At 38.8% G+C, this 27,280-nt stretch overlaps 1 protein-coding gene across 1 annotated transcript; it reads right to left on the bottom strand.

Moving 5' to 3' along the window:
* On the bottom strand, positions 1-5,520 carry LOC128212848 (uncharacterized). The gene is made up of 3 exons (XM_052918192.1): positions 5,023-5,520; positions 1,299-1,972; positions 1-916 (listed from the first exon to the last, which is right to left on the bottom strand). The coding sequence occupies exons 1-2, from the start codon at positions 5,263-5,265 to the stop codon at positions 1,526-1,528; spliced, it is 690 nt and encodes a 229-aa protein (XP_052774152.1). The 5' UTR covers positions 5,266-5,520; the 3' UTR covers positions 1-916; positions 1,299-1,525.
* Positions 5,521-27,280: the final 21,760 nt, after the last annotated feature.

The following is a 27,280-nucleotide window of genomic DNA, read 5'->3' as shown; positions in this document are numbered from 1 at the left end:
TTTAGTTCATTTCTTTATTTTTCCATTTCATCATTCATATTGCAACAAGTAGTTCATTATCGCAAGTAACAAAAGCAACGCCAATATTGCAGCAACCATATATGTTCACACACTGAAATCAACACACCAACAACAAATGTAGTATACAATGACTAGAATCAATCCATTTTCCATTACTGGCGCAAGTCCCAACCGTTTACGTCATACAAGGTCTCATTTCGCATATATCAACTAAACTCCTGTTACATATACTCGTAATTGTACATTAATTGATTACTTTGCTTATATTTGTTTACAAATCACATAACATGGAACAATAGTACTATTGATGTATATTGTTACAGCATATACAATCCATTACTTATTTGGCCAACTATTATAATGAGCTAAAGTATCATATGAAATGTGAGTGTCTTGAGTCATTTACACACTGTGAATGTGGCTTCAACATGCATTAAACAAGTTATTTCAAATGCCATGAATACTTGACAACGAACTTCTCTAGATATTCTCAGTAGGTTACAGCGACAATCTACTTCTCAGTCTACTGTAGTAGACGCATGTCGAGAGGTAATAAGTATACAGAAAAGAGGATTAAACGAGTGAAATAATATAGATACACTAGTTCAAACTGCTCACTTTTAAGGTTCTCAGATCGTTCAATATCATGTGTTCTCTAACCACCAGCGTTTATCCCATTGCTCCAGGATACGAGCCTTGTACATGATTGTGACCATGTAACCTGACAATTTCAAGAGTTCAAATATACCACGAACGACTTGACTGTACGTGAGAGCCAAACATCCCACGATTTCCTGGCAGCTGGGGTTCCGTTCATTATGCAGGGCTTTCGATTTTGGTGACCTTTTTCTGGCCCGATATTGAATAACGTACCATGGTTTAGAACACTCGCTTTCTGCAAATAGATAATGGTATGAATAATAAATAAGTGTTATACAAATCGCGTTGGTCATATTATGCAGATATTGGTAATTGCATGCTGTTATCTAGATAAAAATTCTTTTTCTTTTATACAGAAATGAAAAGAATTTTGAAATGTCTTTGCGAGTGTATTACATGCTTTGAAAGTTTATGCCACACTTCTTCCAATTGTTTGTATCAGCTTGTTCAATAGAGGAGGGTATCGACGTTAAAAATGTAAAATAAAAGTGAATTGCTATTTTCAAGTGAAACTTTATCAACATTTCTTTTGAAGTCATTTGTGAGTTGAAGTGAAAAGATAACGCTTGCTAAACAACCACAAACTCGACAAAAATGCTTGAAATTTGAATACACACCTCTCAGTATTAGCGACAGGTCGTCCTTGTCGGGAGATTGTTGGAGATACCACCGGAAGTCCTCGGGAGGATGAGTAGAAGAAGGCGCAATGCGATGTGGATGATACATTTGTAGATTTAGAAAAGGACAGCACTAGGCTTTACAAGATGGTCAAATATTTAGCAAATCTTGGAAACAACAGTTATGCCACCATTGTTCGAATGTTTATATGTATACTGCAATTATTTCAGATCGTGACCTCGACAGGTCCTCGATGGGAGAGGAGAAGTTTCCCATATGTGGTGTCATCCCCATAACCAGAGTCCAGTGAACTTTGGGGCTCGTGTTTTACAGTCCTATGGCCATTATCCGTGACCACAATGGCAATGTCAGATTTTCGCACTAGCCCCATATGGGCGTGAAATTTATTCTCCTTGGTGAGGGGCACAGGTAAGGAAAGAGACGAGGTTTGGTAATTGTCTTTGATATCTAGAGTTTTCTTTTCGTTTTCATCATCGGTTTCATACATGTCGGTTTCAGAAACGGACAAATCGCTGGCATGCAAATCTTGTGAACTAGCCCGCAGTGAATCCTTGCTCAGGTGGTACAGACGCTTGGTTTTGAGGTCCTCGATTGCCTCATTGAGCGTGAGAAGCTGCTTCATCAAGGACAAGTCCTGGTCCATCAGGGAGGCCTGCAAATATAGAAGGGAAACGTTAAAAATGATAACAAATGTATAAATATGTGTGTGTATTTACTTTTTAACGTATTTCAGACGCTGACTTTCGGGCATAGCAATAAATAACCAAGTGCAGTCATTTGTAGACAGGTAAGTTACTTTGGGTGGCCCGCATTCCAACGTCCAGTAGCGGAGACGTGACAGGTTGAACTGACACAATGTACTAGGGTCAATCAGTGTCCTGTAATTAACTACAAACTACCTGTTGGTAATGACATAATGATTGCCTTTTACGTTTTTCACCGGTTCGTTTTATAATACTGTTGTTAATTTGACAATAGTCCTTAGCACTTTATGTCATAAAAACATCGTAAATGTTGTAAAATTTCGTAAATTTGCATTATGTTACCCAAATTCTAAGTACTGTCGTCTTTGTATTGTTCTTACTAGAACAGTGTTATTGCAGAAAGAAAGAGAGCAAGTTTGAAAGGTGCAGTTTCGTTTTCCATGCATCACAAACAACTGTGATTAACAACCCCTGTGCTTATTACAGCAATGGGTTACCGTGATGGCTGAATTGACATGATAAATGAAACTCACCTCAGTCCATGGTGGGGCAAAAGATGCAACTACGGAAAAAACTGTTTTTAAATGGGAACTTGGTAGATTTTTAAGATATTTAAGTGACGAAGCATAGATTTCACTATTGATAACGACCATAAAGTGTCGACCCGACTATACATTTATGTGATATATGATTCGATTTCTGATTTTGCTGTCATTTTAACAAATTGCAATATGAAAGATTGAAATAACCAAAAGGAGCGATTTAAAACATGATACGGTCTTATCGTAAAAATCGGTGTAATATTAATGTCTCCCTATCCTACTTACAAGGATTTTTGAAGTTCAAACCAGTTACTTCTCATAATTTTGTTGATTTCATCTGTAAATTGCAACACTTTTGAAAGTACTTAATGTGTTTTTTTCCACAAAAAAGGTTAGTTTGTAATTGTTTAGCACCAAAGGTTACCAAAGGTGAACCATGCGTGGGGTCATTAGAATCCCATGTACGAACAATTAGTAACATACACTCTTCTGGACTGTATATATACAGACACCTAAAGTAATCATTCATGTCTGAAACCCGTGTAATTAAATAATCAACTAACTTAATATTTCACCGTAGAAAAGAGTTAAAGGTAAACCTGTTTAAATATGAAGTACACAATATTGAAATTCTCATTTTCTAATCCAGCAGTGCACCTATTTAAGTCCTTTTAACAGAAAGAGATTAACTATCAAAGGCGTGTTTAATACACACTCTTGCCCTCTACCAGCGACACTTTTACCCCTTGCAGAGATATAATAGAGCGCTAAAAACAGTTTTAGTGCCTTTATTAAAGATTAGGATACAGGCATTGCGTTCAATACAAAGAAGCTATTGAGATCATGCTTAAAACAAATATTTGCTAAGTGTTTAATAGATGGACCAACCGGTACTTACGACCTGCAGTAAGAACACGGTCAAAGAAGAAATAGCGGCATAAACAAATATCACCGGTGAGTTAAAACAATAAAACCCTTGTACTGTCTGCTCCCCGCTAGGTATAAGAGATTTAACGTTGACAAGTAGCGATGACAAATGACAAATTTGTTTGCTAAAGAACAAGGGTGTAGTGCATTAGATTATCAGCACAACAGAGATATGAAACAAATCGCTGAAGATAGAAGAGATGCGAGCGATACACGTAAAACAAATAGCAAATGATCACAGTGACGAGCAGATCTGTAGATTACCAACGACTTGTGGTCAGCGGTGTATAGAAGAGTTGACAAAAGCTACACAGTGTCTTCTGTTACAGATGATGAAAGGGTCTTTGGTGAGTTTGAAACAATTGACGCCTAAGATGGAAGCGATACAGAACACCTGATGGATAAGACAACCATGATCATCCTAAGCAATTGCATTATGATGGATATAATGCATGGACCCTACAAATGATACCAACAATACATTCCGTTGTTTTGTGCTTATAAAAGTCATTATATTTTAACGTGAATATGGAACAGAATAAAGCACACAATTTTGAGATACCTGACAAACGGGATTTCAAAATCTAAAATTGTTTTGTTCTTTGTTCAAGTGCATAAAATAATGTACAACCATGCGCGTTAATGAGCCTTCATATCCCCATGCATCAGACACGTTTCATACCTGTAACGACCAATTTGTCAAGTAATTTGCAAACTACTTTAAAGGCAGACATCAGGGCTTCGTTTTCAATTAGAGTTACATCATAAGAGCACGAGGTCACTTATCAGCGACCCCATTTAGTCATCGATGTTTACAAATGCTTGAGTAGTGTCGCCAGCTAGAATGACCAGGTCAAACTATTGATCACCACAAGGACAGGCGTAATGATTGTTCTAAATTAGCAGTTCTGACTACATCAAACAGTTAACCCAGATATTAAACCAGCCCAGAGGGAACACACAAACGTTTACTCAATTATTAAAACATATCGCAATATGCAGTTAAACTCTAACTCGTGTAAGCTCCCATTGAAATAAAGGTCGGAACATGCAAACTCAAATAGTCTGCAATTTCCCATCGTTAAAAGCAAGATTGTTTGGAAGAATGAACTTGATTTGGCGACAGGTACGACCGAAATAGAATACGTAACATTGATGTCAGGGTACGGGGGATTTAATGCAGATTCATGGTCATAAATTTCCAAATCCCTCTTTTTGTAAAAGTAATTTGCATTCCAGACTGTATCAAATAGAGTGGGGACTAACTATATGCGACTGAATGGATTTAATGCGTTTCGCTCTGTATGGTGTTTTGAAGAAGGATGATAGAAGATGATAATCGCGAAGTGACGAAGCGATTTTATTTCATGTGATATGTCACATAAATGTAAATAGTGCGATTATGAATTTAATTAACATGCCAAATAGCAAGCTGACTTTAAAAGTAATATTTATCACAAACTACTTATACTTTATAATTTAAGATATCCTCTTAAAAGTTAGATTAGAAAAAAAGAATCCTTCATTACCATTTCGCCCCTCAGTTTCACCATGGCATCATCAATCGATGTTCGTTTTGTCGTTGTTGACGTCCTGTCGTTGTTGGTTCTATTTTTCATGTTCTGTTTAAAGTTCTCCGTGGCTTTCACTCGGTTTCTGTAGAATTCCCTGCATGCGTTTGACAGTTCTATGGAAGCAGTATAGTCGTCTGCTGGCTCAATGTGAATATCCGGAACGCTGTCGCTACTTAATTTTCTGCTTGGATCTTCCATTATGTCTGTTTCACTACTAGTTTAACTCTTCACAAATAATTAAACTAAATTACAGTTAATGTATTTCGATGTTTAAAATAAAGTTTTAAATGCTTTCATGGCAAGCCAGTTTTCAAATTTTAAAACTGTTAGGTGACGTGTGCAAATTATCCGTTATTTTAAACTTATTTCTTTAATATAAATAGTCCTTCCTGTAATACGTTCAATATATATAGCCACTGTTCATTCGATTAGTCATACGGTAGGTATGATATGTCGAATAGTAAATTTAGTTATAAGCAGATGACGGTGTTTACCTTGATTATATCTACCGATAGCACGTGACATTTTTAGGTGTTGCGATTGGTCATTAATTGTCGCAACGCTTCGGTGACAATTTTTACGGCGGTAGAATTTCAGCTGGTTTTGTTATTATACGTCTCGCGGTTGAATTAAATAATGCATTGAAAATATTAAAAGGTGTGTATCGTAACAAACATATTTATTTAATGACAAAATATGTTTTTGTCAGGAATTTGAAAATTTGCGTTTTGCCCATATTTGAATAATTCGGTTTCGTCGCAATTTTAAAGTGTTATTGTTAAATTTGAAATTAAATGAGATCATATTGCACAGGTATTTGAAAGAATCGTCGGAAGCATTTAAGATTGTGTTGAAATAATGATGTGTCCAAAATTACTCTATAACCACGTATTATGATATTTAAATACTAAATTAAAATGCTGAGATGTTATTTTGGTTTATTAGCTATAATTTGGATGAATGATAAAAGTACTTTGTTGTGTGTGTCTTTGGGGGGTGGGAGTGGAGGGCACTTGCACCATTCATGAAGCGTTCATTTCTGCATATTCTTTGGTACGAGCGATCACGTCGTGATTTGCACCCGGACCCTAGCTCCTCATTCAAAAAACGAGTTTTCAACCACAGAGCTACCTGGGCGGTTGTACATAACATATTATTACATTGATTTAATAAGCTCCAAATGTAACAACATTGTCATGGACAACAAGTACAATTTACCATCTGCATGAAGGTATTACAAAGATTGTCACATGACACTATAATAACAATAATACAGCTTATATTAAAGGATGTTAAATTCATGAAATTAATGTTTTTATACCATCATTCAATTTATTAAAAGATGTTAAATTCATGAAATAAATGTTTTCATACCATCATTCAATAGAATGGCATACATGTGTTCACAAATATGTAGTTAAAAATAAGTATTTTTCAACACGCTATATTATGCCGTATCTTATCACAGGTACAGCGGTATGGATGAAACTGCTCATATATTGATGTTCGTTAATAAGCATGATCTTGAAGTCGTCTTCGTTGACTGCATCGATGTTGGTGTTAACAAGAAAATCGTTAATATTATAATTATATAATCATGAAACTTAGTACCCGTATTAACAATGAGTGATTTTCAGTTTGTAAAATAGCTTCCATAACTCTGGCTAATCTATTGGTTGATTTGTGCTCCAAAGTCAGTAATAAAACATAGTTCTGATACATGTGGTATTCGCACCATGTATGAACTGTGTTCGCACCCACTAACGATGCTTGTTTAGTGGGGTTCCAACAGGGCCTGCATGTAGACTGTGTTCGCACCCACAAACGATGCTTGATTAGTGGGGTTCCAACAGGGCCTGCATGTAGACTGTGTTTGCCCCCACTAACGATGCTTGTTTAGTGGGGTTCCATCAGGGCCTGCATGAAGACTGTGTTCGCACCCACAAACGATGCTTGATTAGTGGGGTTCCAACACGGCCTGCATGTAGACTGTGTTCGCACCCACTAACGATGCTTGTTTAGTGGGGTTCCAACACGGCCTGCATGTAGACTGTGTTCGCACCCACTAACGATGCTTGTTTAGTGGGGTTTCAACAGGGCTTGCATGTAGACTGTGTTCGCACCCACAAACGATGCTTGATTAGTGGGGTTCCAACAGGGCCTGCATGTAGACTGTGTTCGCACCCACTAACGATGCTTGTTTAGTGGGGTTCCAACAGGGCCTGCATGTAGACTGTGTTCGCACCCACAAACGATGCTTGTTTAGTGGGGTTCCAACAGGGCCTGCATGTATACTGTGTTCGCACCCACTAACGATGCTTGTTTAGTGGGGTTCCAACACGGCCTGCATGTAGACTGTGTTCGCACCCACTAACGATGCTTGTTTACTGGGGTTCCAACACGGCCTGCATGTAGACTGTGTTCGCATCCACTAACGATGCTTGTTTAGTGGGGTTCCAACACGGCCTGCATGTAGACTGTGTTCGTTCTAAACTACAATGAGAATCAATAAAATGTGTGTTTCGTTGAAACTTCATTAATTTGTCCTCTTAACCTGATTTTAATTCACTTGGAGCTAGGTCAACAAATTTTGTTAGTTTAAAACATTATATATACTTTACAACTATTGTGAAGAAAGTTATGATGAATTATACTAATTCACCCTTGTTGGCACGATATTGCGCGAGAGTATGGTCTAGTGTTGCGGGGGAAACCGAAGTTCGCGGAGAAAACCCACTTGTCCGGCTTGGTGATCACTAACGAATCTCACATGCGCCCAGGCAGGGAATCGAACCCCGGGTCGCCTAGGTGAGAAGCGAATGCTCTCACCACTGCTTTTACGGGCAAACTACACATTGTTTTGATGAATGAGAAAGGGGTTTAATTCAAATTCGCGAACACATTTATTTCAGTATATCAGAAGTCCGATTTTATTGATTTAAAGACGGTGAACAGGTTGATAAAAATAGTGGCTGGCCTACTTTGGATAGTTTACACAATATTATGTAGACCACTAAAAAATTTAAGGTTGTATGTACTTACACATTATAATTGCCATCAAATTATTCATTTTTGGAAGTACACACTAACTACCTTTCCATTACTAAGTGTTTTGTCATATGCATGAAGTAATTAATGTGGAAACCTTTCAGCAAATATTTACAACAATTTTCTATCATCGGCATTAGTTATTATCTTACCACACCTTTTGGTAATCAAAATATTTCATTGTCGTATATTGACATTTGTCTGAATAAGATTGAAAGCTTTACAGCGTTTCAAAAGATGCGTACTTAATGTCTGTTTTCAGTTGTTTATTGTATGAGATTTAGTTCTGCAAACTTCATTTGGACCTAGCAGATTACTGTCAACCGTACGTATTATAATGAAAATGTTAGAATGCGTAAGCCGTTTGTTTTTCATAATAAGCAATGGTCATACTGTACATATTGTATATGGTCAATGACTTACATTGGCGGACAGATATATACGTGGCAGACAGGTCATGGATTACTGGATTAACTAAAGCTAGGGTGCGCCATAAGTTGGATTGGACGTGGTAATCTACTCTGTCCATGTCATTTTCTGTGCATGTGCCAGCGACCAATGCTAAAACAACATGTTCGTGCTTTAAACAATACTTGAGAACAACATAGAATCACACGTCTAGTGTTGTTATTGTTGTTACATATACATATATTTTTTAAATTAACATAATACCACTGCAAGTTTCCCGCTTATTACTAGTAATGTTCTCATTTGATCTTTTATTATTCTTCCAGTATTTATATGGACAATTATACCTGCACTTTTAGGCCAATACATTTCCCTTATAAACGTCTATTGTTCCATGGTGTCTTATATGGTGATAAACCTACTTAAGCATAACACTTTTATATTAATGAATAGAGACGTAACGTACAAAGTTGATGAAATGTCATAGTACACTTTATTATACCATCATTAAAAACAAAAATGAGCAGGCTGTAGTGTTATTAAACTCTGCGCTACAAACTAATACGAGGGGTGATCCAGAATTACGTGGACTTCTTACATATTTTCTTTATTTATCGTCTAAATCATTTAAAAATTCATGAATATCAAAGTGTTCTACAGAGACGATATGAATTTTAGGTATGTTAAATTAATGAGTTTTAATGAGTTTTGAAAAATTACGGGTTTTAAAATAACAGAAACGCACGGTCGGCGCACCGTCTAAAATTTACGTTTACAAACTGTTTATGTATCTTTTACGACACGCTTTTCTTCCACGTTTATCTACGAAATTCCGCCAAATTACGTCACATATCACGCTGTGATCCAACATGGCGTAATAAAATGCAGTAAATGAACTGCACAGTGGTTTTATTTTCAGTTTTCTTATAATCAGTGACTTTAACACTATACTTTGGTACATGAGTTCTGACTAACATTTCAACACAGTTCTTAGATATTAATTTGTAAACTAAGTTCGTGTGTTTGTCTTTGATTCAGACAAAATCTCCTATTTTTGGAATCTTTAATTATTCTTGTTTTTCTTTGAATAACATAAAATATATTGACCAGTACCATAATCTACATTATTTGGACTGTGTTCTGATTTTTCCAGATTTTTGTTCACGAATATATTTATATGTTTATGGTAGAATAAAGGTTTCCAGGAAAGTGACATTGCAGTCAGGAATAAAGCTTCCAATAAATGCAGATGATATACAATTATCATCTACTCTTGGCACAGCCGGGCGTACCGAATGACGGACGGACGGAATCAAATATCAAACAAGGGAATATGTTTTGCTTGCAATTTGCTTCATTTTCTTTTTAAATATTTTTAAAGGGAACTTTATGGTCATGCATGGCTCCCATGTCAGCCAAACCTGTTACACTTTCCTTGTCTTCAACTTTACTTTATATGAGATATGAATGTTTTATCGTTTTATATTTTCGTCAGTGACAGTTCATTACTCTGTAAGGTGTAAAATCCGTATAAACACATCACACATAACACTTTTACTATTAACGTGGGCATGTAGCAAACTTTTAATTGAAATTTTTATTTATATATTACTACATTAAAAAAAAGCAAACTCATGACATATTCGCACCATTTAACATATTTTTCTCTGTCCAGTATTGAATTGTATTTACTCACAGCCGATAATCATGTCTCTTAATCATAAAGACACGCCCTAAACATGCAATCAGTTTCAAAGTGTATAAGGTCTGCCCGCTATTGACTTATGACTTGACCCAGCCGAATGACTGGTTCTTCCAACCGACAGAAAGAAAGGTCAGGCCTGGCTTAATGGATGCTGGACAGGCTCTGTACAAGTCACGTTGATTTTGTCACATCGTTGAAACTAACTATCCCTAGAGGGGCTCGACGCCTATGACGAGGACGCTCGGTGGAGAGCCCCAGCATTGTTATATTGAAAGTGATTCTTGAAAAGTCTGCACCTCAAGGTATTCTGAGATGACCACCCTTCCTTAAAACTAACCAGGATGGACGTTGCTGACTTCCGGTTATATGGCCGTAGACATGTTATTCAGTGAAAATATTACTCAGTACTGTATCTTTACTCCATTCTCAGTTCCATTCTGGAAAATAAAAGAAAGACATGAGAATGGTTTCCTCATCAAATAAAGATACACGAAACGGTAGCATTTCAACGGAAAATGTTATGTTATGCCTGTTTGTATTCCTATTCAAAGGCAGGTGACCTAGCATTAGACTCTCTGGCATCGCCATTTGTAGCAATGTTGTGCAGAACAAGGCAATTAAGTAGGTTACCCTCAAACGATTTTAATGAAACTCAACAACATTTTTTAAGCGGAAAGACAGGACTGCCGAAACGCTACCATTTTTTTGGCTAGCTAGCACAATTATACACATTTGATTTGAATATCAAACATTATTGAGCAAAAGTTAATAAATAGTTGCCCGTTAGCTCTCTAACCATTGATGATTTATTCCGACAGTTTTAACTCCAAAACAGGAAACTTCACCATTTTTGTAATTTGCATAGATTTTTATTTCCAGGCGTTGTGTTGTCATCTTGTCATGTTAATTAATTTGTGAAATGATTTACAATTCTAATAACATTAGTTTATGGCTGACTGATACAATGTCATATGTGAGTGTTCTTTGTTCCAAGATTCAATTCACAGACTAACACTTGTGTACACGACACTTATTGCAGAGCAATGTCGAACACGATTTGCAATTCCAACAGACAGGTTTATGAAATTCGAAAGTGTGATTAACATTTTTATCGTGCACATAATGCAAAAGACAATCGAGTTTTCTTAAAGAAAAGATACGCATGCCGCTTTATTACTTTAAATAAAAGGTCCCACCCCCTAACATCGTTTGCTATCGTCAGTAAGATTACCTGAGAGTAATGCTGGTTTAAAGGAGGGGTTAAAAGTTTCCTAACTCGACAATCTGAATGCTTGCAAAACAATATTGCATAGTGGCAGAAGAGATTAATTCAACGAAACTTTCCTATATTGACCAGTCCAAGCAATTATTGCAATTATTGGTACAGGTCATTTTGCTGAGGGGTTTCAGGTGATCTATTTAATAGATAATGCAACCACGTGCTTGTATTTGTTAACAAATTATGATCATATTATTAGTCAATTGATCAAAAACTCGCGACTGCCAAGGCCGCTCCAAAGTCAGTGTCAAAGGCAGTTTGCGTTCACAGACCAACCATCCATATTTCAAATGTCTCTTCAGTATCTTTTGTAAAGGCAAACAATGCCCGCTTCTTATCACATGTTTTCTACATGAAAGATTCACTTCAATTATTTTATACTGATACATTAGAGGTAGAGCGTCGTATACTACACACTGATATATCAGAGGAAGAGCGTCGTATAATATGTACTGATACATTAAAGGTAGAGCGACGTATACTACACACTGATACATAAGAGGTAGAGCGACGTATACTACACACTGATACATTAAAGGTAGAGCGACGTATACTATACAATGATACATTAGAGGTAGAGCAACGTATACTACACACTGATACATTAAAGGTAGAGCGTCGTATCTTATCAATGGTACATTAGAGGTAGAGCATCGTATACTACACACTGATATATTAGAGGAAGAACGTCGTATAATATAGACTGATACATAATAGGTAGAGCGTCGTATGCTACACACTGATATATTAGAAGAAGAGCGTCGTATAATATATACTGATACATTAGAGGTAAAGCGTCGTATACTATACACTGATACATTAAAGGTAGGGCGTCGTATAATATATACTGATACATTTGAGGTAGAGTGTCGTATACTATACACTGATACATTAGAGGAAGAGTTTCGTATACTACACACTGATATATCAGAAAAAGAGCGTCGTATAATATTTACTGATACATTAGAGGTAGAGCGTCGTATAATATATACTAATACATTAGAGGTAGAGCGTCGTATATTATATACTGATACATTAGAGGTAGAGCGTCGTATACTACACACTGATACATAAGAGGTAGTGCGTCGTATACTTCACACTGACACATAAGAGGTAGAGCGTCGTATACTACACACTGATACATAAGAGGTAGAGCGTCGTATACTACACACTGACACATTAGAGACAGAGCGTCGTTTATTATAGACTTATACATTAGAGATAGAGCGTCGTATACTACATACTGATACATTAGAGGTAGAGCGTCGTATATTATATACTAATATATTAGAGGTAGAGCGTCGTATACTACACACTGATACATTAGAGGAAGAGCGTCGTATATTGTATACTGATACATTAGAGGTAGAGCGTCGTATACTATACACTGATACATTAATGGTAGAGCGACGTATACTTTATACTGATACATTAGAGGTAGAGCGTCGTATACTACACACTGATACATTAGTGGTAGAGCGCCGTTTACTATATACTGACACATTAGAGGTAGACCGACCGATACATTAGAGGTAGAGCGTCGTAAACTATATACTGACACATAAGAGGTAGGGCGTCGTATACTATATACTGACACATTAGAGGTAGAGCGTCGTATACTATATACTGACTCATTAGAGGTAGAACGTCGGATACTATATACTGACACATTAGAGGTAGAGCGTCGTATACTATATACTGACACATTAGAGGTAGGGCGTCGTATACTATATACTGATACATTAGAGGTAGAGCGTCGTATACTATATACTGATACATTAGAGGTAGAGCGTCGTATACTATATACCGATACATTAGAGGTAGGGCGTCGTATACTATATACCGATACATTAGAGGTAGGGCGTCGTATACTATATACCGATACATTAGAGGTAGAGCGTCGTATACTATATACCGATACATTAGAGGTAGGGCGTCGTATACTATATACCGATACATTAGAGGTAGGGCGTCGTATACTATATACCGACACATTAGAGGTAGGGCGTCGTATACTATATACCGATACATTAGAGGTAGGGCGTCGTATACTATATACCGACACATTAGAGGTAGAGCGTCGTATACTATATACCGACACATTAGAGGTAGAGCGTCGTATACTATATACTGACACATTAGAGGTAGAGCGTCGGATACTATATACTGACACATTAGAGGTAGAGCGTCGTATACTATATACTGACACATTAGAGGTAGAGCGCCGTATACTATATACCGATACATTAGAGGTAGAGCGTCGTATACTATATACTGACTCATTAGAGGTAGAGCGTCGTATACTATATACCGATACATTAGAGGTAGAACGTCGGATACTATATACCGACACATTAGAGGTAGGGCGTCGTATACTATATACCGATACATTAGAGGTAGAGCGTCGTATACTATATACCGACACATTAGAGGCAGAGCGTCGTATACTATATACCGATACATTAGAGCTAGGGCGTCGTATACTATATACCGATACATTAGAGGTAGGGCGTCGTATACTATATACTATATACCGATACATTAGAGGTAGAGCGTCGTATACTATATACCGACACATTAGATGTAGAGCGTCGTATACTATATACCGACATATTAGAGGTAGAGCGTCGGATACTATATACCGACACATTAGAGGTAAAGCATCGTATACTATATACTGACACATTAGAGGTAGAGCGTCGTATACTATATACCGACACATTAGAGGTAGGGCGTCGTATACTATATACTGACACATTAGAGGTAGGGCGTCGTATACTATATACTGACACATTAGAGGTAGGGCGTCGTATACTATATACCGATACATTAGAGGTAGAGCGTCGTATACTATATACCGATACATTAGAGGTAGGGCGTCGTATACTATATACTGACACATTAGAGGTAGGGCGTCGTATACTATATACTGACACATTAGAGGTAGGGCGTCGTATACTATATACCGATACATTAGAGGTAGGGCGTCGTATACTATATACCGACACATTAGAGGTAGGGCGTCGTATACTATATACCGATACATTAGAGGTAGAGCGTCGTATACTATATACCGATACATTAGAGGTAGGGCGTCGTATACTATATACTGACACATTAGAGGTAGAGCGTCGTATACTATATACTGACACATTAGAGATAGGGCGTCGTATACTATATACTGATACATTAGAGATAGGGCGTCGTATACTATATACTGACACATTAGAGGTAGGGCGTCGTATACTATATACTGACACATTAGAGGTAGGGCGTCGTATACTATATACCGATACATTAGAGGTAGGGCGTCGTATACTATATACTGACACATTAGAGATAGGGCGTCGTATACTATATACTGATACATTAGAGGTAGAGCGTCGTATACTATATACTGACACATTAGAGGTAGGGCGTCGTATACTATATACTGATACATTAGAGGTAGAGCGTCGTATACTATATACCGATACATTAGAGGTAGGGCGTCGTATACTATATACCGATACATTAGAGGTAGAGCGTCGTATACTATATACTGACACATTAGAGGTAGGGCGTCGTATACTATATACTGATACATTAGAGGTAGAGCGTCGTATACTATATACCGATACATTAGAGATTGGGCGTCGTATACTATATACTGATACATTAGAGGTAGGGCGTCGTATACTATATACTGACACATTAGAGGTAGGGCGTCGTATACTATATACTGACACATTAGAGGTAGAGCGTCGTATACTATATACCGATACATTAGAGGTAGGGCGTCGTATACTATATACTGACACATTAGAGGTAGGTTGTCGTATACTATATACTGACACATTAGAGATAGGGCGTCGTATACTATATACTGATACATTAGAGATAGGGCGTCGTATACTATATACTGACACATTAGAGATTGAGCGTCGTATACTATATACCGATACATTAGAGATAGGGCGTCGTATACTATATACCGACACATTAGAGGTAGAGCGTCGTATACTATATACTGATACATTAGAGGTAGAGCGTCGTATACTATATACCGATACATTAGAGGTAGGGCGTCGTATACTATATACCGATACATTAGAGGTAGGAGTCGTATACTATATACCGACACATTAGAGGTAGAGCGTCGTATACTATATACTGATACATTAGAGGTAGAGCGTCGTATACTATATACCGATACATTAGAGGTAGGGCGTCGTATACTATATACCGATACATTAGAGATAGGGGGTCGTATACTATATACCGACACATTAGAGGTAGAGCGTCGTATACTATATACTGATACATTAGAGGTAGAGCGTCGTATACTATATACCGATACATTAGAGGTAGAGCGTCGTATACTATATACCGATACATTAGATGTAGGGGTCGTATACTATATACCGATACATTAGAGGTAGGGCGTCGTATACTATATACTGACACATTAGAGATAGGGCGTCGTATACTATATACTGATACATTAGAGGTAGAGCGTCGTATACTATATACCGATACATTATAGGTAGGGCGTCGTATACTATATACCGATACATTAGAGGTAGGGCGTCGTATACTATATACTGACACATTAGAGGTAGGGCGTCGTATACTATATACTGACACATTAGAGGTAGGGCGTCGTATACTATATACTGACACATTAGAGGTAGGGCGTCGTATACTATATACTGATACATTAGAGATAGAGCGTCGTATACTATAAACCGATACATTAGAGGTAGGGCGTCGTATACTATATACCGATACATTAGAGGTAGAGCGTCGTATACTATAAACCGATACATTAGAGATTGGGCGTCGTATACTATATACTGACACATTAGAGGTAGGGCGTCGTATACTATATACTGACACATTAGAGGTAGAGCGTCGTATACTATGTACCGATACATTAGAGGTAGGGCGTCGTATACTATATACTGACACATTAGAGGTAGGTTGTCGTATACTATATACTGACACATTAGAGATAGGGCGTCGTATACTATATACTGATACATTAGAGATAGGGCGTCGTATACTATATACTGACACATTAGAGATTGAGCGTCGTATACTATATACCGATACATTAGAGATAGGGCGTCGTATACTATATACCGACACATTAGAGGTAGGGCGTCGTATACTATATACCGACACATTAGAGATAGGGCGTCGTATACTATATACTGATACATTAGAGGTAGAGCGTCGTATACTATATACCGATACATTAGAGGTAGGGCGTCGTATACTATATACCGATACATTAGAGGTAGGGCGTCGTATACTATATACTGACACATTAGAGGTAGGGCGTCGTATACTATATACTGACACATTAGAGGTAGGGCGTCGTATACTATATACTGACACATTAGAGGTAGGGCGTCGTATACTATATACTGATACATTAGAGATAGAGCGTCGTATACTATAAACCGATACATTAGAGGTAGGGCGTCGTATACTATATACCGATACATTAGAGGTAGAGCGTCGTATACTATAAACCGATACATTAGAGGTAGGGCGTCGTATACTATATACCGACACATTAGAGGTAGAGCGTCGTATACTATATACCGATACATTAGAGGTAGAGCGTCGTATACTATATACCGATACATTAGAGGTAGAGCGTCGTATACTATATACCGATACATTAGAGGTAGGGCGTCGTATACTATATACTGACACATTAGAGGTAGGGCGAGCGTCGTATACTATATACTGATACATTAGAGGTAGGGCGTCGTATACTTTATACCGACACATTAGAGGTAGAGCGTCGTATACTATATACCGATACATTAGAGGTAGAGCGTCGTATACTATATACCGATACATTAGAGGTAGAGCGTCGTATACTATATACCGATACATTAGAGGTAGGGCGTCGTATACTATATACTGACACATTAGAGGTAGGGCGAGCGTCGTATACTATATACCGATACATTAGAGGTAGGGCGTCGTATACTTTATACCGATACATTAGAGGTAGAGCGTCGTATACTATATACTGACACATTAGAGGTAGGGCGAGCGTCGTATACTATATACCGATACATTAGAGATAGAGCGTCGTATACTCTATACTGATACATTAGAGATAGGGCGTCGTATACTATATACTGACACATTAGAGGTAGGGCGAGCGTCGTATACTATATACTGATACATTAGAGATAGAGCGTCGTATACTATAAACCGATACATTAGAGATAGAGCGTCGTATACTATATACCGATACATTAGAGGTAGGGCGTCGTATACTATATACCGATACATTAGAGGTAGGGCGTCGTATACTATATACCGATACATTAGAGATAGGGCGTCGTATACTATATACTGCCACATTAGAGGTAGGGCGAGCGTCGTATACTATATACCGATACATTAGAGGTAGGGCGTCGTATACTATATACCGATACATTAGAGGTAGAGCGTCGTATACTTTATACCGATACATTAGAGGTAGAGCGTCGTATACTATATACTGATACATTAGAGGTAGGGCGTCGTATACTATATACCGATACATTAGAGATAGAGCGTCGTATACTATATACCGATACATTAGAGGTAGGGCGTCGTATACTATATACCGATACATTAGAGATAGAGCGTCGTATACTCTATACTGATACATTAGAGATAGGGCGTCGTATACTATATACTGACACATTAGAGGTAGGGCGTCGTATACTATATACCGATACATTAGAGATAGAGCGTCGTATACTATATACCGATACATTAGAGGTAGGGCGTCGTATACTATATACTGATACATTAGAGATAGAGCGTCGTATACTATATACCGATACATTAGAGGTAGGGCGTCGTATACTATATACTGACACATTAGAGGTAGAGCGTCGTATACTATATACCGATACATTAGAGGTAGGAGTCGTATACTATATACTGACACATTAGAGGTAGAGCGTCGTATACTATATACCGATACATTAGAGGTAGAGCGTCGTATACTATATACCGATACATTAGAGGTAGGGCGTCGTATACTTTATACCGATACATTAGAGGTAGAGCGTCGTATACTTTATACCGATACATTAGAGGTAGGGCGTCGTATACTATATACTGACACATTAGAGGTAGGGCGTCGTATACTATATACCGATACATTAGAGATAGAGCGTCGTATACTCTATACTGATACATTAGAGATAGGGCGTCGTATACTATATACCGACACATTAGAGGTAGGGCGTCGTATACTATATACCGATACATTAGAGATAGAGCGTCGTATACTATATACCGATACATTAGAGGTAGGGCGTCGTATACTATATACTGATACATTAGAGATAGAGCGTCGTATACTATATACCGATACATTAGAGGTAGGGCGTCGTATACTATATACTGACACATTAGAGGTAGAGCGTCGTATACTATATACCGATACATTAGAGGTAGGAGTCGTATACTATATACTGACACATTAGAGGTAGAGCGTCGTATACTATATACCGATACATTAGAGGTAGAGCGTCGTATACTATATACCGATACATTAGAGGTAGGGCGTCGTATACTATATACCGATACATTAGAGGTAGAGCGTCGTATACTATATACCGATACATTAGAGGTAGGGCGTCGTATACTTTATACCGATACATTAGAGGTAGAGCGTCGTATACTTTATACCGATACATTAGAGGTAGAGCGTCGTATACTATATACCGATACATTAGAGGTAGAGCGTCGTATACTTTATACCGATACATTAGAGATAGGGCGTCGTATACTATATACCGATACATTAGAGGTAGAGCGTCGTATACTATATACCGATACATTAGAGGTAGGGCGTCGTATACTATATACCGATACATTAGAGGTAGGGCGTCGTATACTATATACCGATACATTAGAGGTAGGGCGTCGTATACTTTATACCGATACATTAGAGGTAGAGCGTCGTATACTATATACCGATACATTAGAGGTAGAGCGTCGTATACTATATACCGATACATTAGAGGTAGGGCGTCGTATACTATATACTGACTCATTAGAGGTAGAGCGTCGTATACTATATACCGATACATTAGAGGTAGAGCGCCGTATACTATATACCGATACATTAGAGGTAGAGCGTCGTATACTATATACCGATACATTAGAGGTAGAGCGTCGTATACTATATACCGATACATTAGAGGTAGAGCGTCGTATACTTTATACCGATACATTAGAGGTAGAGCGTCGTATACTATATACCGATACATTAGAGGTAGAGCGTCGTATACTTTATACCGATACATTAGAGGTAGAGCGTCGTATACTATATACCGATACATTAGAGGTAGAGCGTCGTATACTATATACCGATACATTAGAGGTAGGGCGTCGTATACTATATACCGATACATTAGAGGTAGAGCGCCGTATACTATATACCGATACATTAGAGGTAGAGCGCCGTATACTATATACCGATACATTAGAGGTAGAGCGTCGTATACTATATACCGATACATTAGAGGTAGAGCGTCGTATACTATATACCGATACATTAGAGGTAGAGCGTCGTATACTTTATACCGATACATTAGAGGTAGAGCGTCGTATACTATATACCGATACATTAGAGGTAGAGCGTCGTATACTATATACCGATACATTAGAGGTAGAGCGTCGTATACTATATACCGATACATTAGAGGTAGAGCGTCGTATACTTTATACCGATACATTAGAGGTAGAGCGTCGTTTATGCACTATGTTACTGTTACAGCATTATAATTCTCACGTGCAGAGTTGCTGTTACGAAAAATCTCTCTCTACTGATATTAGTATTTGCTCCCGATAAACTGGGCCATTGTTTTTATTCCTTCAAGGATGCGAGTTGTATGTGGTTTTAACAAGTACATTTGTTATGGCTGCTCGTGAAAGGTGGAGTGACATTTAAACTTGTTGATCCAGGAAGCTTCGACGTCATTTGAAGAGGCGCATGATGAAAACATTGTTTATAGTGTTAAGGTATCCGACCATTAAATATGAGCAATTTGAATGCCTTGTGACCCTGTATTCTTTGTTATCATTTGAAAGGGATGTATTTGCAAAAAGGAAGATGTAACTGCAATTCCGAAAATTATATGACAAACCCACACGACCGATTTCAGTTGAAATAAAAACAACTAAACGCTTAAATAACATTATGTGTGATGAACTTTTGTCATTTATTTTAAATATGAGTACTAGAACAAATACGTTTCAAATGACACCGCGGCACCATTGTATAGGGTCACAGGGCATCAACATCTAACATTAAGGATAATGGACCTACCTGAGAAATAGATTTTTTTGTTGGTCGGATTCCTAAAATACAAAATGTATATAGGATGTTTAAAAACATTATTCTTTTGACTATTTGTATCATATAAAATGTACTTGTAAGCACTTCATGACTGTGCTTTATTTTGTAAAAAAAGTAAAAATAGAATAGTAAAATGCCTTCTTCCTTAATGGTCCTTCTGCATAACTCAATCAAACAATGCAAAGCAGAGGGACAAGCCCAGCATATTGGATACACCAATGCTAAATTCAGTGCTCCAGCTGGGCCTAAATACTGGGCTGGACCACACTACTGCCCTTTCCTGCACCCTGCTTCCTTTTTTCAGCACCCGGCTGCCCTTTTCCAACACCCTTCTGCCCTTTTCCAGCACCCTGCTGTCCCTTCCAGCACCCTGATGCCCTTCCAGCACCCTGCTGCCCCTTTCCACCACACCACTGCCCTTTTCCAGCACCCTGCTGTCCTTTTCAAGCACACAGCTGCCCCTTCCAGCACCCTGCTGCCCTTTTCCAGCACACTGCTGCCCTTTTCCAGCACCCTGCTGCCCTTCCAGCGCTCTGCTGTCCCTTTCCAGCACACCGCTGTCCTTTTCCAGCAATCTGCTGCCCTTCCAGCACCCAGCTGCCCCTCCAGCACCCTGTTGCCCTTTTCCAGCACACCGCTGCCCTTTTCCAGCCCCCTGCTGCGTTTTTGTCTTTTTTTTGTGTGACAAAGTCAATATTCAGAAATACAAATGTAAGTATAAGGTTAATATATATTGATATGTTTGACACTTATGTAAAGGTAACAGCTAAGGTATTCATAACAAACCTTTAGAATTGAAAGTAGTTACAACACAAACACAATAAGAATTGTACATTGGCACTTCCAAGTGGCCCATTAAGGCTCATTCAATGCGCAGCAAAAAAAAAACCCTGACCTAGCACCCTGCCCTCTTCAAAACCTGGCTTGAGCGATGTACACGCGACATACTGTATAAGTAACTTTTATTCGTGTATGTTTGGTAGGTCAGTCGAGGAAGTTTACAACTGAATCTCCTATGACCAAAAAAAATCAGGGATTTGACACTTTTAAAACTATCGAGATATATTACCGTATTAATGTTAAATTACAAATTGAAATAAATAATGCATACCATTGAATTAACTGTTAATTTAGTTTATAGTGTCGCTATAATTGTATTTGTTTTAAAGCGGTTAACTGGTATATCTATGCATAATATCACCCACTGCTGTCAATACCGTCTGCACATACACCCGCCGGCATCGGATGTGATGATGCGCGGCAGTCGGGGCCCGATATCATCACCGCCTAGAATTGGCTTTCACTCTTGAACAATGATGACTAGATAGTGCGGACACGCAAACATGCACAAATGCCTTTACATCTGAATGCTTAGTAGCATTGTTTACCATTATGTGCATGCAAAATACCAAACTGTGCCAATACCGTTTTCAATTTAACTGTACTTGCCCACGTTTATGAAATTAGTATTTTTATTGAAAAACAAATATGCGTAACAATCACATGTATGACTAAATTGAATAAGGTCATGGTCAGACTCATCAAGATGAGAACAATATTGCCAAATTGGGATTGTTTCATTTGCAATTGCTTTTAACTCAGCATATGCAATAAACATTCACGTCAGTTTATTAGAAATGCGTTTAAAGCAGTTACGTCTTGACGTGTTAAACTGGAAGTATTAGGATTAAATACGTTAAGATAATATAAGAGACAAAATAAAAGATGAATGAGGTATCTGTTGATATCACGAGAGTGGACACCATCAAGGTTAAATAATGGCTTCATTACATTTACGGCGCCCAAGGTCTTGCCCACTGGTAGTTTGAGTTGTGTTTTGAAACTCCTTAGTTACAGAAAACTAATCTACTGTCATGTTCCGTATTGTTTACATGGCCATTTCGCTGTGAGCCGTGTATACAACACCTAACATTAACATCTTGCAGGATAAAAAAGCCATGCCCTTTGCCCTTGATGTCATTTGAAATATTACGAAGACACATGAATGTTGCTGTTTTAATTCTTATTTCATGGTATGAAACCCATAAAAGGGTTGACTGGGGGACATAGCTCGGTCAGAATATTAATAAGGGGTGTGATAAATGAATTTGTTACCAAACATCCAAGGACGTTGTCCCAATTATTGTTTTATATTCTGAACCTGTGTTTCAATCATTTTTGCAAACAAGGTAAAGAAAAAATGAGTGAATGATTATGCACAGCCTTATTACTAGTAAAATGCCCTCGGTCCCATTCTTCTGCACTGCTTTAAAGGTACCCGCTCATGGTTTTGGACCAAAAATAGTTTTTCCCGGTAATTCGTCTGAAAACACTTGCAGAAAAAGACAGTTTAAGGATTAAAAAGGTATCTTAATTTTAGCGTGGTGCGAACCTACGCCGGGCAAGAAAAAAACCAACAAGAAAACCGATACTTAAACCACTAGGCCTTTAATGGCCATTTTGACATCTTAAGAATACATTTCAATGTGTTGTTAATGCAAATGAAAATTGTGATCTTCAACGACGATATTTGAGCAAAATTTAATATCAATATTCGCTGAAGGGATCCAGCTTTTGGTATCTTAGTTACAAAACAAGTACATTTTACAAAAATTGATCACAATGTTCTTATATTTGGAAGATAAGCTGAAAGCAGGATTTTGTGGCTGCGCAGAGTCACTTCACTTTTAATTAAATACAAGATATTTAAAAAGGATGTTTCGGGTTCGAGTTAGACTAAAACCGACATCGATTTTTCGCAGAATTTCGCGGTGGAAGGAAGTCATTAATATATTAGACAATATTAAATATTAATTGCATGGAATACACACAGTATTAGACCACTTTGATACTGCAGCTGATGCGGTTATGTTCATGATGTGACACTTGTGACATGATAAATATAGGCCTGTTTAAGGATGTGGGCTTATGTGGAACACTTACTAAACCAAAAATACTCATAAATAAAACGCGTAGCTGGAAATAAATTATTAACAAAGCATGCAATGTTTGCGATTATAATGTTTAACATTTTCAATGTCGGAATATACGTATGATGTAGGAAGTTGGCCGCGAATAACCATGTATCACGGGGGTCATTGACCACTGGTCAGCGCCCCCCAGTTGTCGCAATAGAGTAATGTTTTAATTTATAGCCACTGGCTGATGTGACCTCTGCATGTCCTCGAGTTAACGCCCGGCACACGCACATTCCTCATGACTGTTGTAGTATAATATACATGTTCACATTCCAGTCATAATGAGCTTTTAACGTGCGTTTATTATAATACATAAATATTAGTCATGCAATACAACTGGAACAGCATTGTTTACACATGTAACCTCAGTTATCTTTCTGTTCCGTTACATTGCAAGTTACCATCAATTATCAAAATACAAGAGTAGAGCTTGGACATTCGTCACATACACATAAACACACATGCCAGAAAAACACACACGATAAGACGTGTTTAACAAATGTGAATACTGAGATATACCGTGTTTATAGTTCCTAAATGTATTGCCTTTCATCTGTTACATTTTTAATTTGGAAAACACATTAATTTTCTGTTTTTCAAAATATGTAAAGACTTCAAACAAAAAGTAAAACCGGAAGTAACATTCATTGTAGAATTTTTCATCATTTGTACATAATATTATGGTAAATAAAACTGTCTTTACATTGGAAACGCTTAAAAGGCGATAAAAGGGGTTTTTGATCGTGTTGCACTCAGCATTCAAGCGCTATAGGAACGCAAATTTCGTCGGAGCGGCGGAAATGGGTTTGGTTTGGGAGGTTGGATTCCCTCCCCTTTTGGGCGGGAATCGGGTTGTACCCGGATTTCTTTAACAAACATCTTTTATAAATCTGTTATAAATTGTGTGATCTGGTGCATTTCTTGGATCGATTTACAGCAACTGTTGGTAACTGAATTCTCGTGACATTGTAGTCACTACCATAAATGACAATACACACGAAACACATTCGTCCTTTCTGTATAGCCCTATTTGACGACAGGGACAGATGAGGTGCTCTCGTCTTTATCGTACCCCCGAAACTAAAACCACTACCGTACTAGGTATCGAGCGTTTCTGAGGATAGTGGGTTCGTTTCTTTTTTCTCTTCGCTGTTTTCATAATTTATTCCTAATGATATCTGTTCCATCCACTAAAGTACGTGCAGCTGGCGATAAGTCCTGTGTGAAGGCGCGGCCTAACGGCTGTAAGAAGTCGCCCAGTATTTCGCCCTTGTGCGGCGAGACGGCTGTAAAAAGTCGCCACGCACTTCTCCCCCAGTTCGGCGTGACGGCTGTAAAAGGTCACCCCTTACTTTGTCAACAGTGCGGCGTGACGGCTGTAAAAGGGCGCCCCGTACTTTGTCCACAGTGCGGCGTGACGGCTGTAAATGGGCGCCCTTACTTTGTCCACAGTGCGGCGTGATGGCTGTAAAAAAGGCGCCCCGTACTTTGTGCACAGTGCGGCGTGACGGCTGTAAAAGGACGCCTCGTACTTCGCCCACAGAGGGGCGTGACGGCTGTATCAGGTCGCCCAGTACTTCGTCCACAATACGGCATGACGGCTGTAAAAGAACGCCTCGTTCTTCGCACACAGTGCGGCGTGACGGCTGTATCAGGTCGCCTCGTACTTTGTCCACAATGCGGCGTGACAACTGTATCAGGTCGCGTAGTACTTCGTCCACAGTGCGGCGTGACGGCTGTAAAAGAACGCCTCGTACTTCGCCTACAGTGCGGCGTGACGGCTGTATCAGGTCGCCTCGTACTTCGTCCACAGTACGGCGTCATAACTGTATCACGGTTCCTAGTACTTCGTCCACAGTGCGGCGTGACGGCTGTACAGGTCGCCTAGTACTTCGCCCACAGAGCGGCGTGACGGCTGTATCAGGTGGCCTAGTACTTCGCCCACAGGGTGGCGTGACGCCTGTATAAGGTCGCCTAGTAATTCGCCCACAGTGCGGCGTGACGGCGTAATAAGGTCGCCTAGTAATTCGTCCACAGTGCGGCGTGACAACTGTATCAGGTCGCCTCGTACTTTGTCCACAGTGCGGCGTGACGGCTGTATAAGGTCGCCTAGTACTTCGCCCACAGTGCGGCGTGACGGCTGTAAAAGGACGCCTCGTACTTCGCCAACAGAGCGGCGTGACGCCTGTATAAGGTCGCCTAGTACTTCGTCCACAATACAGCCTGACGGCTGTAAAAGGACGCGTCGTACTTCGCACACAGTGCGGCCTGACGGTTGTAAAAGGACGCCTCGTACTTCGCCCACAGAGCGGCGTGACGGCTGTATAAGGTCGCCTTGTACTTCGTCCACAATACGGCCTGACGGCTGTAAAATGACGCCTCTTACTTCTTCCACGGTGTGGCGTGAGGGTTGAAAAAGATCGCCTCGTACTTCGCCCACAGTACGGGGTGGTAGATGTTAATTGTCGCCCTGTACTTCACCCCCAATGCGGCATGACGGCTGTTAAATGTCGCCGCTTACTTCGTCCACAGTGCGGCGTCACAACTGTAAAAGGGTGCCCCGTACTTCACTTACAATGCGGCATGACAGATGTATAGGGTCGCTCCGTACTTCGCCAACAGTGCGGCGTGACGACTGTAAAAGGTCGTCTCGTTCCTTGCCCACAGAGCGGCGTTACGGCTGTAGAAGCAGAGGGGGTGATCACGTGGTTCTTTGTTTTGGTACCAGGCACTACAAAATGTCAGCGCCCGGTAAGACAGTATGTAACTTTTTTCCTTTTCTCTACAGTAATTAACAATTAAATTTCCTAACAATGGCAATGTTCCAGCGCCTAATTTTCCCTGTAATTCGGTCCCTTCATTATGCCAAACAGTTCTGTAGTTTTCTCGGAATGTTTGTCACAAATTTTTAATCAAGGCGAAATGTGCTGCGGACATGTTTGAACAAAGCAGGAACTGACCATTTTTTGCAGTGTTTAGTTGTTAATACATGTATACGCAATTTTGTTTACATGGCTTTTCATAAACATTTTGTGTATACCTTTTGATATTCATTTAGTTATGTTTCCACGACAACGTACGTAAGTTGAAAAAATTACCATTTTGTAAACCAAGCATCAACGAAATATTAACCGAACCAAGCACTACACAATTGTATACGTTGTATGTGTTTCTTTTTTATACTGATAAACAAGCCCTCAAAAAGCTACAAACGTACAAGGATAAAGTCTACGATGTAGTTGATTAAATGACTGTAGTACAATATATGTAGAGTACACAAGGACGGATTTTTCTCCCTCCCTAGAATCAAACGTACAAGGTTTAGTCATTTAAAATTATTTGATAGAAATTACCCTATAAGTGTCATTACTATTTTATTCTTTAAATGGCAATTTCGTTATAAACGTCACAACAAATAGCAT

Source organism: Mya arenaria, chromosome 13 (genome assembly GCF_026914265.1).
Source record: "Mya arenaria isolate MELC-2E11 chromosome 13, ASM2691426v1".
Taxonomy (NCBI): Eukaryota; Metazoa; Mollusca; class Bivalvia; order Myida; family Myidae; genus Mya; species Mya arenaria.
Note: the sequence above shows the minus strand (reverse complement) of the source record. Positions and strands in the feature narration are given on the sequence as shown.